This window comes from Notolepis coatsorum, assembly GCF_963971535.1.
Source record: "Notolepis coatsorum genome assembly, chromosome: 2".
NCBI classification, from domain to species: Eukaryota; Metazoa; Chordata; class Actinopteri; order Aulopiformes; family Paralepididae; genus Notolepis; species Notolepis coatsorum.
The window spans coordinates 43,598,781-43,612,251 of record NC_140166.1 but is presented as its reverse complement, the minus strand read 5'-3'; the positions used below and the strand labels follow the sequence as shown (position 1 = coordinate 43,612,251).

The 13,471-nt window shown below is 42.4% G+C and overlaps 1 protein-coding gene across 1 annotated transcript in view; it reads right to left on the bottom strand.

The window, feature by feature from the left end:
* galnt9 (polypeptide N-acetylgalactosaminyltransferase 9) overlaps window positions 1-13,471 on the bottom strand; it is a gene marked incomplete at its 5' end in the record, with an annotated part of 262,491 nt that overhangs the window by 154,469 nt on the left and 94,551 nt on the right. The window contains 2 exon segments of the mRNA XM_084307545.1: window positions 1,892-2,019; window positions 2,021-2,067. Of these exon segments, the coding sequence (XP_084163671.1) occupies window positions 1,892-2,019; window positions 2,021-2,067 (175 nt within the window).

The following is a 13,471-nucleotide window of genomic DNA, read 5'->3' as shown; positions in this document are numbered from 1 at the left end:
AGAGGATCAAGATACATGCCAAAGGTCAAAAGGTCACCATGACAAATGTTGGACGGTAAATGACCGTGTGTTCCTTCTGCGTGTAAACTAATGCACGAGATTGACCTTTACTGAGCTGTCACGTCCACTTCATGTGGTGAAAGGGTTAAACTTTATATGCATACAGCAAGCGAGCTAGCCAGCAGGATGATGAACAGCGTTCACGTTGAACACTATTCTGAACAGGACCTTTATGTCTGTGTTATGAGCTGAAATCATTTGGCATCATTTTCCTGCTTTCCATATTCTCTTCCTCAGTGACGTCCGGTGAGAGTGATGATGCCACGCGCTGGGATCTTGTTAGCCCAAGTGGCAGAGCTACAGCGCCAGGGAGGCCGTGAACAATTTATAACCTAAACGTTACACTACCCCCTCCCTCCTGCATCCCTCCTCTCCTCTCCTCTCCTCCCCTCCCTCCCCTCCCTCCCTCCCTCCTCTCCTCCCTCCCTCCCTCCTCCCTCCCTCCCTCCCTCCCTCCCTCCCTCCCTCCCGCTGTCTCTGCCTCTCTCTCCCTCTCCTCTCCCCTCCCTCCCTCCCTCCTGCTGTCTCTGCCTCCTGCCTCCCGGGCAACTTCCCTGGGAACAAACTGCACTCCCATCTTCATATGCTGACAGGATGACGGGCTCAAATTAGGTGGCAATTACAAGCGCTTGAGTGACTTGTTTGGTGGCGAGCCTAAGCGGCAGCCAAACTGTTGAGCTGAGACCCCCACAGTCATTTCATAATGCATAAAGACCCCGGTGCCTGTGTGGCAAAACATGTGGAGAACATTTGAGCTCCTCTCCATTCCAATTATCATCACCCTCACTTGCCTGTTACAATACCGGAGCCATGCCTGTGCCAGTGATGTCTATTGCTGGACGTGTAGCGTTGTTTAAACCTATGCGCTTTTCCACTGCATGGTACCTACTCGACTCGACTCCACTCGACTCTACTCGCTTTTGGTACCTGGTACTTCGTTAGTTTTCCACTGCAGGTAGTACCCCCCCCCCCCCCCCCCCCCGTCAGTGTAGCTGGTCGTCATAGCGAGGGCTAGCTATGAAGTTATGAAACCAGTGCCTTATTAGCTAATGTACACTAGCCGCAATGCTAATATAATAATGGGAAATCACATTAGCACATAAGCTAACTAAATTAGTGATCTTTTTGTGAGACTGAACTTTGTTCTTGGTGGTAAATTGTGTTGCTGTTGTTTTTTTCATGAATAAATGAGGCAGAATACACTGTGAATGTATCTTTTTTAGTTTTTTGCACTTTGTTCTCGCTGCAAACAATAATGCTAATACTAATGTTTAGTATTCACGAGGCTATTTAACGGCAGGACCCCCCCCCCCCCCCCCCCCCCCCCGCGTAGCACAATGATGACATAGGGATGATTCTCTCTTCTGACCAATCAGTGTTTCAGGTAACTTTTTAGTCCCAGTTCTACCCGCTTGGAACCTCGACAGAGCAGGTACTAAAAAGCTGAGTCGAGTAGGTACCATGCAGTGGAAAAAGCGCCACTAGACAATGTTTTTATTCATTCTACCCATAGGTCATTATACATTACACTGTTTCATAGTGAGCTGCAGAAGACACTCAAGGGAAAGTTTCTTAACAGGAAAAACCCTTATTCATACATAGGGGTCACATCTGCAGAAAAAGCGCTGCCTCAGGTAAATGGCTAGGGCTTCGTATATTCAGGCTTGGCCTGGAACATCAAAGTGCTTATGAAAGACTTAAACTGCATATTTAACGGATAATAATGTAGGATGATGACATCCGCTGCATCGAAAACATAAACCGTGAAAACCCAAAAGAAAGGTGAGAGAGGGCAGCCTTGTTGCATTATTAAACATGAGCGTTTTCTTACCAGGCGGTGTTGAACTCGACATGGGCATCAAAGAAGCCCACGACGGGGGCCGTGGCGGCGTTCCAGCCGTGTATCCTGGCGCGGATCAGTCCCTCTCGCTTGCTGTTCCGCACGATCTTCACCAGGCCCCGGGTAGCGCTTGTTCACGTATTGGTCCAGGTTGAATTTCAGCTCCACTGTAAAAGGGAGATGAATTTGTCATTTGTTACTTCACGAAACATGCAAACAAACAGTTTCAGATTCAGATTCAGATTCCTTTATTGTCACGTATTTCCGTACCGTACAGCACAGAAAGAGTGAAATAAATGTTTTGTGGTCCCTCAATTCCAATAAAAGGAATACAATAAAATTTGCATAGAATAAGAATAAAATTTGATAAAATATGACTAAAATAAAGATACAGTTCTAAAAAGTGTGCAGTGCAGATAACAGGATGTAGATATTATACTATATCAAATTTAAATAACAAAATGGCTATGGCTATGCCAGCATAGAAATACACTAACTGGGCAGCTACATGTATAAGGAAATGAGTGTCTATGATCGGGTACTCAGACAGATATATAAATGCAGAAGTAGGGCGTTCATTTCAGTTAAGTCCCTGAAAATGTTGCATAAGCACATATCTTAGCGATGCCTCAAGGACAATCCACACAATAGCTCCACATTTCACTCTTAAAGACTTTCTAGAGCACTAGAACGATGACGACCTTAATCAAGCTGCACTAGAGATGTTCCAGATGAGGCTGGCTTTGTGCCACTGTACCGGTGGCTGTCATCGCTGGGCAGTGTAGCGGCGACAGGGTAAACAGCCAGCTCCACAAATTGCCATCCGTGTTTTGTTGGGGAACGATAGATGGCTGTTTGAGCTTCGCCCCTATAGTGACTGCTGAGAGCACTCCGCTTTCCACTGAGAGAGAGAGAGTAGCCGAGGAGGCTCACGGCGCGCCGCTTCCGAGCAGCGCTGGGTTCATACTTTGGTTCAGAACATAAATCAGCCAGTGGAGGGGGGGGGAAAAAACGTCCCGCCTAATCCCTATCTCTTTGATAGAGGAGAAGCCATCATTGGAAAGAACGTCAGTGCTTTTTTTTGGTCTGGATGAAGGTCTTATATAGGTGTCGCTGAATCTGCTTCGCTCCGGGTGGAAATAGTATGAAAATGGAAGCTATGACCCTGTGAAGTGAAACTGACACCGAATTCATACGAGCAACGAGTCCTGAGAGTTGGGTTTCTCTCTCTCTGTCTCTCTCTCTCTCGCTCTCTCTCTCTCTCTCTCTCTCTCTCTCTCTCTCTCTCTCTCTCTCTCTCTCTCTCTCTCTCTCTATCTCTGTCTACATTTAAAAAAGAAAATTTAGGCTACTGTGGTTATGGTCATGGGTAGTTGTTGGTAGAAGATATTATTTGGACAGACCCAACGCAGCTAAAATATAACAAAAAACAAACAGAGTGGAATAATCACTGGGCTTCACTGGGAAGGGGGAAAGGTATGGGTGTTGGATCACAAAACAAGCAGCAAGTTGTAATGCACCCGCGGCAGGTGAGTTATGGACCAAGGAATACGTTTAAAGGGATCAGTAGTGCAACACGGCGAAGAATAAATAACTATCCATCATACTGTGAATATAAAATGAATTCATACTGCGCCATACCAGCCAGCCTGTGAATTCCTCGAGCAAAAATGGAAGATTATGGAAACCCTTGTGTTAATGGTAGATGGTAGGAAGGTATTGAACACGCATTGGTTTATTTAATAAGCAGTGACGATTCACCCATTTTTCATCTACATGCAGTAAAGTTTGAATTATGTCCCCCCATTTACTGCTCGCTATCGTGGTCACCAAGCATTGCCAAAGAATAGCTCCTGTTCAGTGCACATGATGGCTTGCCTTACATTGAATTGGCATCATATTGCATCACCAGCTGTGTAAGACTATATTTAACTGTACTATCTATGATTAATTTGTACAGGACCCAGAGTAGAATCTGGTTTATTTTGTCACCCTTTTACATCTGTCATACTACTGTTCTACCAGCTATTGTACCATTCAAATTGGTATTAATAAAACATTGCAAAGAAGGCCATCTGATAATCAGCTTCCCTCCCATAAAACTCCATGTGTCCAGACATATACTTTTGGAATTCACTTATTTTAAATGTTTTATGAAATAATATGAAAGTACAGGCAAGGGTATTATTTGTGAGATTCTTGCAAATATTTCACCAGGTATGGCTTGTTAAACATTGGTATTCAGGAAAAGCTCATCCAGGGTTGTTCTGATCCCACAATGCGAAGTGGCCTTGGAAGACTGAGGGAGGACTGAAGGCCACAGTCGACTTCCTATACTGAGCAAGGTAATAATTGCTTTTGAACAGATGCATATCTTTCCACCAATGGGTTAATCGCCAAATGTCAGCATGTCTATCACGAGGGCCACTCCCCATATACTGCCCTTACACATAATTATGACACAGGAGTGGCTAAAATAAATGGACGCCCACTGATTAGTTGCTGCGGTGATGTCAGATTTGAGCACTGCTTTCCATCCAATAGATCATGAAATACTACTGAGAGAATTAGAACGTTATGGTATTTCATTAACTGCTCTGTCCTGGATGGGTATAGTTACCTACTGTATCTGAGAAAAAGCAGAGAGTATTTTTGAATGGATATTATTCTACTAGTAAAATGTCCACTGTGAGGTTCCTCAAGGTACTGTAGCTGCTTCGGTAAACTTTTATATTTTATTTTCACCAATGATTTACCTGCACACTGTAAAAAACAACTGTTGTTATGTATGCCGATGATGTTGTTACTGTATGTGCAGTATGCTGATCACCTTGTATTGTGCAGCACAAACAACTGACAGAGACTTGGAAAAAGTGTGTAAATGGGTAAAAGAAAACAAATTGGTGCTAAACATAGCAAAAACAACATCTGTTATTTTTTTCTAAGTCAAACTACAGTTACTAATGATGCTTTACTAAATGTGTCAATTGAAGGGTGAGCCAACATGTGAGCCAAACATAAACTCTCTGAATTACCTTGGATTCCCTCTTGGCTTGGCCAACTCTTATTGATGATGTAGTGGCCAAAATGCAGAAAGGAATTGGTATGGCGAGGAAATGCGTTACATATATATCCCCTTCCATTCTTAGTCAGGTAGTGCAGTCTAGAATATTGTCCGATCTTATGGTCATCTGCATCAAAGGAGCTGAACAAACTTCAGTTGGCACAAAACAGCTGCCAGGGTAGTTCTTCAAGTGCTGCTGCTACTACTACTACTACTACTACTACTACTACTACTACTACTACTACTACTACTACTACTACTACTACTACTACTACTACCAGGGGTGTAGCTCCAGATTCTGGGCCCCATGAAAGAATGTATTTTATAGGCCCCCAGTGAATGCGAGCACGCGTAAGCCAGCGAGCGGATTTTTTTTGTGCCATTTTTTTATTGATGAAAACGCAGAATATGGTTTTTACCTATACATTCGGATCAGCAGTTCAGCACCTGCACTGTTGGTGGGTGAGCCTAGTAAAGGATGTCGCATTGCGTTCATCTTCAATGAATGGACCAATGCAATAGTCTACCAAAGCCCCCCCTCTCTCTCTATATATCTCACACACACACACACACACACACACACACACACACACACACACACACACACACACACACACACACACACACACACTTCAGAAACAAACATAGTATCAATGAGAGCATCAATAATACACATGAGTGATGTCTAGTAAAAAAAAACTTTTTTTTTGTGGGCCCCCCCCCCCCCCAGTGCTGGGCCCTTGGAATCATCCTAAGCTACCTCCCCCCAGCTACGCCCCTGATACTACTACTACTACTACTACTACTACTACTACTACTACTACTACTACTACTACTACTACTACTACTACTACTACTACTACTATAGAGCTGCCAGGGTAGTTCTTCAATACTCAAATAGAACCAATGTAACTTTAACTCCTCTCATGGCTGACAGTTGAAGGCAGACTCCTAGCTACTGTATGTTCACACTGCAGGCAAAAGTGGCCTGAATCGGAAAAATTAATTTCATGACAATGAACAGCACAAATCACATTGAATCTAATCTTTTCCATTTCGATTTGGGCCACTTTCATATGTGGTCCGATTTTTTGCAATGCGACTGAACAGTCATATATTCATGTGACTTTTATGTCACTCTAGAAGATTGACATTTATCACAATTCTGTGGCGGGAGTCACTCTGTGAATACAAACATGGAAGGCAGCTGTGATGGAGATGGTCAGTGGAGGGACAGTGAGGATGAGGAGTTTACCTTATAAGTATTTGGGGTGATACTACTGTACAAGCAAAACTTCAGGGAACGTACAGTACAGTATCACAACTGGTCTGTGTTTAAAAGCATACTGAAAGAAGAAATGGCTCTCTTTCACCTCCTCCTCGCCTCATTATCATCTGCTCACAATCATTAGCTGGCCTCCACTGCACATCGACTTGTAAATTAAACCATAAACTGTGACTTCAGTGTCCTCCATGTTTATGTCCATCTTTGTTATGGTTCATTTGCACATGCGGGTCAGTTCAGGAGCGTGACCAGTTCACTGGAATCTGATATTGGCCACATTTAAAAACAAAAATATAGGATCTGAGCAATACATCAGAATTGAGCACCAAGGCTGGCAATGTGAATGTAGCCTTAGATTATATTGAAAACAGTCACTCATTTCACCAGACAAGCACTAAGTGGAAACCTGGTACTTCCCGACCTAATTTAAAACCTGCTACAGAGGCATATTCAACTGGAACAAGCTACCAGTCTCCACAAGGCTAGTAAAGTAATAAACAAATGTTTATCAGAGTTCTCATTGGCCAGTGGCCGTCGTGACACATCACTGGCATGTTTGGTTGCAGAGGTTCTGGTCATACTGGTGTGGTCGTTATTCTGAAAAGTTTAACTGGATATCGAATTAATTATGTTAGACCTACTTCTTCAATGTTATGAGTATTCATTTTTTATTTCCCTTTCTGTTTTTTCTTATTTTAATTGTATTACTAATTACATTCTGCATTTGTATTCTGTTGTATTATTTCGTTCTGAGGACGACAGGAAGACTAGCGGTCATTAATTTGGCAGCTAATAGGGATCCTACTGAAGCAATAAACAATAAACCTGGGAGGGCGGGTCGACCTGGATGCCCAGCTAATGAGGCAAATTCAACTCATTGACATTGAAATTAAATAGGTGCTGCAAGGTCAGTTTTGGCTGAAATGCAGTGCATTTCATCATAGTAGTATAACAGATCCTGTACAACAGTCGATCACTGGAAGAAAATGCCACCTTGGGTTTAGGCAAAATAAATAACAATTTATTTGAATAAATACAATATACAGTATCATGTATGACAGACTGCATGCAGTAAAGATTGTATTATGTCCTCCCATTTGCCGCTTGCTATGTGATGTGGTGCATTGTGACATTACCGTGATAGCGTTACATTTTACTTTCATAGCTAGCCATTTACAAACAAGACATTAGGTGGGAACCTCAGTAGGTCTGACAATGAATTAATCTCACACACAGTTTGAGAAGGCAACCTCTTTAGGCAGGAGTACAGGAACATCGCTCTTAAAACCATAACAGTGGACCTTGCACGCTGCTGTGGTCTGCTCTAATTGATGATCTACCTTCCCGGCACCCGTTGTTACAGGCTTTAGCAATTATTTTGATACAGAGCTGAACAAGGGTTTTATATCCTAATCATTTCGCTTGACACTTGTATCCTCTTTTTTGGGGGGATTGTGAAAATATTACATTGATCTGCATATTCATATAAAGGAACTCTGTTTGCGGTCTTTGTGAGTTCAATATTGACGAGTTACACAATGCCATTTCTCCATAGCCAAAATATACCAAATTGTTACGATTGGGGGTGATGATGAAGGTGAGGAGAACACAGTATGCAGACAAGGAAGAAGGAGCGGAGGCAGAGATGAAGGGTGATGCTTAGAGAAGGGTAATTTACTAAATCACAACCAAAATACAAAACATAAGAAAGGCACAGCCGGGCTGGCACTGGGACAAACACGGACTGTAAACGAAAAACAAAGAGCACCAAACATTGCTACATAACATACGGAGGAACGAACTCACTCGACAAGACATAGGTACACGGGCACGACACGGGGACAACACGGAGACAATGACACCACAACAATCCAAACAAACCACAAGCAATAAATACTGACACTAATTAATAATGGAAGACAGCTGGGGGGAGAAAGGCACTAGAACTAAACAATAATCAAACACAACAGGAACAAAGGACTAGGCTATTACAACACACATAATCAGAATACAACACAGAGAACAACCTAAACAGATAACACTTGTAACATAGACACTAATTGCAACAACAGTATGTTCTTAATACAATTAAGAAGGATCATTGTTGACTGCATCATCTGCAGGTGACCGCTAGATGGCGTTATGATACCACTGTCTGGGGTAGTGACTCTCCCAGACTTGAGCTGGTCTGGGAGTGTAACACCAAATAGCCTTTTCTTGGCATATTTAACAAATTGAGTTTTGAAAATAAGGTGATGTTTGCACGCAAAATGAAAAAGAGTTTGGTCACGCCGAGCCACATACACAAATCAAATCAAATCAAATGTATTTGTAAGGCTCGACAACACACATTAATGTCCCCATGGGCCGGACACGTCTTATTCAAACAAGTCAAGAAGACAAAACATCACAATAAGTCAAGAACAAAACAAGAACACCATAAAGTCAATTTTTTTTTTAAATAAATGCAAAATAAATTGGAAAAACTCACTAAAACCTAGCAATAGGAAAAAATGCACCACAGGCAGTGTGGAGGAGAGAAACCTTAGAAGGGCCGTTCAAGGGGGGATCTCCCTTCTTAGATGTCGGTGATAGTAGTGTTGCAATAAAACAGGTGAACAGTTGGTAAGCATGCACTCATATGTAGTGAAACACAGATAAGTGCATGCGATACCAACTGAACATTTTGAAAGATTACAGATAGAGATGATAGCGATAGCAACTGAACATTTTGAAAGATTAAGATTAAAGATAGAGCTGATAGCGATAGCAACTGAATTTTTTTTGAAAGATTAAAGATAGAGCTGATAGCGGATCTATTTGAGGCGAAGGGGCGGCGCAGACAGGGTCGCATCCTCCTACACTGTACATTCCAAACGTGCCTGCTCTTTATATACGGTTGGGTGGACTTACAGTGTGGCTATGAAACAGCCCTGAAATGAACTGAATTAACCAATAACATTGAGGCTGTGCAAAGGGATATTTATAGCAAATAGTCAGTCAATTAATAGTATAATATATATATAATATATATATAGTACAATATGATCAAACGTGTCAAACTGCATGTGGGTGGTAAGGACTCCTTCATTAGAAGGCTGCTCTCAACGTGACTGTGATCCAACCCTCAGCCCCGTCTCTCAGCTTAACATAAGCACAATAATGTTGTGCGCATCAAGAATCTTGTAAGCCCCACACTACACAGCATGTGGGAAAACTGTATAGGCCTGTCTGTGGCAGGAGACATATGCTTTGAAGAAATAATCCATGCTATGCTGGTGGTTATTCTCCATTGGCACACTTTTCTTCTAACAAAAACAGCTCACTGGCGTGCAAATGTTCTGGCACTTCCCCTTCCTTCAACCTCCTTCCCCCCAGACCGCGGTCCTCTTGGAGTTTCGTGACCTCCTTATTTAAAAGTGAACCACTGGTCAGTAGCGGCTGGTGCCGCTGGTGCCTTGTGGGTCGCAGTTCCCGTTAGGAGGTCGAGTTGAAAATGTAATGCTCTGAGATGCTCTGGAGCAATCTCTCTCTCTGTCTCTCGGATCAATCAAATCAAATAATTAACACATGTATGTTGTCATTTTAAACAACTCACCATTCATTCATTATGCATCAGCAGCAGCTAAATTAATGTTATAGTCAGTGATGCCACAGATTACTTGTAAAAGTAATCCGATTACTGATTACTGATTACTCCTTTAAAAAGTAATCCAAGTTACTTTACTGATTACTTGATTATCAGAGTAACTTAGTTACTTTGAAAGTAACTAGGTTACGAAGTCGTCGTCGTTCCCCCAACAGTTTTTTTTAAACGCTTTATTGAAAGTGCATAAATTGTTTTTAACTTGTTTCTCTGCACATAACGTAAATTGTTAAACTAGTGCTTCAGCTTCTGTACAATCAAGTATGGTAAAGCAACAGTCTATGATGCTCACAGCATTAGAGCAGCCAGCCAGTGGTTTTACAAAACCAGTGTATCCATTCACATCTAACAAATGCAGGCTGAACTATTCAATTATATCAACTGTAACTATATTAAATTGTTTTTATAAATGTCTCTCTATAAACATACAATCAGTCTCTCTTTAACATGTAAATTAACTGTAAATCTGGCAAATAAGAGCTTTTCTCTCTCTCTCTCTCTCTCTCTCTCTCTCTCTCACCCCTCTCTCTCTCTCTCTCTCTCTCACCCCTCTCTCTCTCTCTCTCTCTCTCACCCCATGCCTCTTTCTCTCCAACCCCACCCAGACAGCCTACATCTCTAATATAATAATAATAATAATAATAATAATAATAATAATAATAATAATAATAATAATAATAATTATTATTATTATTATTATAATATAATCCCTTCTCTCCCTCTCTGTGTGTATGTGTGTGTGTGTGTGTGTGTGCGCGCGCGTGTGTGCGTGTGCTTGTGCTTGTGTGTGTGTGTGTGTGTGTGTGTGTGTGTGTGTGTGTGTGTGTGTGTGCGTGTCTCTCTCCCCTCTCTCTGTCACTCGTGTTCTCCCACCTGAAGAACTGTGGGAGAGCATTAGAGCAGCCAGCCAGTGGTTTTACAAAACCAGTGTATCCATTCACATCTAACAAATGCAGGCTGAACTATTCAATTATATCAACTGTAACTATTAAATTGTTTTTATAAATGTCTCTCTAGTCTTCTTGCGGTTTCACTTCGTTTAGACAAGCGTTTTGGGGTGGAATTCTCAGACGAATGCAACGGAGCACTGCTGTCACACGATTGGTGCATATGTCACATGACGTGCTGTGAAGACCCGCCCTACTCTGCCTCTGATTCGCAGACTGTGGATGGGGAATGTGATTGGGCCAAAGCAGAGTCACTCACAGACAGAGAGTCCAGTCACGCCGCGAGGACACATTCTTGTGTAACCCTTTCACTGCCACACCACGTCACTCCCAAATAAGAAAAACAGCTCAAAAATGTATTTTTGACTGTCGAAAACGAAATAAAATACTGCATTCAGCCTGCATTATGAATTTATGATGAGATAGTAACGAAATAGTAATGCACAGCCACTTGGACAAGTAACTGCAATCAGATTACTGGCTTTTAAAGATTAACGCGTTAGATTACTATTTTCGGGGGAAAGTAATCAGATTACAATAACGCGTTACTTAGTAACGCGTTACCGGCATCACTGGTTATAGTTCACAACAGCAGCGCGTTTTGAATCGCTAGCCTATTATCGTCTCAGCAAGCACAGTCAATACTGTTTTCCGTAGCCGCATTTCGCGGAGACAGCTGTGTATAGCGAGAGAGAGAGAGCGAGAGAGAGAGAGAGAGAGAGAGAGAGAGAGAGAGACTCACTGTTTAGTTGAAACGTCCAGGGCAGGAGGGCTTGATAAAGTGTATAATCCACTGTTGATGTATTCCAGACCACTGTCCACTGTGTCCAAACTGCATCCGCCATATAGCTTGTTAGCCAAGTGTTAGCTTGTTAGCAGTTAGCACCACACAACACAAGTACTTCATTCCTTTGTCCATTTCCGCGTCGAACAGACTGCAAACTACCTGGCGTTCTATCGCCATGCTCTAAGACAAACGCTAACCTTAACCAACTTTGAAAGAGTGCCTAAGCTTAACCGTCTAAAGAACTTGCAGTCATGCTCTAAGACAAACAGCTGCATCTCACAACAACAACAACTATCTCTACCGCACCAACCTAGGAATAAGCTAGAATTGGAACATTAGAAATTGGATTCGGCCAATCAGAGATCGACTCCGCGAAATTCTGCTACGGAAAAAAATACTGGCGTCGGCCAATCAGAGAGCGTCTCCGCGAAATGCGGCTACAGAAATTCTTGACGCTGCTGCCTAGACCGCTTCAAATCGCGCCCGGATTCCAACATAATAGTCATATTTCAACGCACAACGCGTTACGCACTGATTGGCTGCGACGGATACAGCGATCAAACCGTGACGCGCACTCAGAGCGCTGTCGCGTCTAGCCCGGGCTGAGAAAAAAAAAAAAAAAAAGTGAGTCACTTCCTGTTCAAGAAAACGAGTATTTTTTATTTTATATAATAACGTTATATTGTGCATTGGAAACACAAACATACTTAAAATGAGTAAATATTATTCATTTTAAACATGTTTATATTATTTATAGGGCTATAAAACAAAAAACTAAAAAAAAAATGTCTTGTTCTCTCATATAACCAGGGCAGGGCCTGAGGGGGGGGCGGCGCCCGAGCGCCCCTAGTGGCGAGCCGCCACTGCCACTGGTGATGGTAAATGGTAAATGGCTGCTTTTTTATATAGCGCTTTTATCCAAAGCGCGTTACTCAAATTTTTTTTTTTTTACCCATTCACTCACACATTCACACACCGACGGCGGAGGCAACCATGCCAACCTGCTCATCGGGAGCAATTAGGGGTTAAGTGTCTTGCTCAAGGACACATCGACACGCTGCCCGGGAGGAGCGGGAATCAAACCGGGAATCTCCGGATTGCCAGACGACTGCTCTACAGTACCGAGCAACTGTCGCCCCCCGATGATGCTGGATTTAGTCTAAAAATAGCCCTGTCAAATCAATTGTGATAACGACCATCAACCATACAATCCATGTCCCCTACGTGCTGCTTTCTTCCTCTTTGTATTCCATTATTCCCCCTCCCTGCTGCTTCTGATGAAGAGGAACTTACCAGGCTAGCGTTTGCTGCAAGGGATTTTTGGAGGTAATTGAGTCTGATAACTCTGGAATCAGGCTGGGAGCAAATAGCGCAGATCTTGGCAGCTCGAGTATGTCGTACCGCGACAGTCGTGTGTTTTTTCTCTTCTTTTTGCAAGCATTAGAATGTGCCGTCATAATTAATGGAACAGAAATGTATTCATGAGAAAATCCTACATGTAGCATCTTTTAATCAAGATGTAATATATTCAATGTTTGCATTAATTCGGCTCTATCTGAAATTAATATTACCGGCTTAATACTCAGCCTCGGTTTATATCCTATTTTCATTATATGAATCATTACGTTATCAATTTGCTCGCAGATATTTGCCAGAATTGAATTCCGAGGGCCTCATTAAGCCTTTTACTCGCAGCAAATATGGGGAACAACAATGGATTGGAGTCATCCTGCCCGATACACACAGTTAAAGCTCATCAAGTGAGACGTGAATTTAACTCAGCCCGCCGGATCCAATCCCATGAATAAACCTCTCAGCCACCAATAAATGTCAGAAGGATGT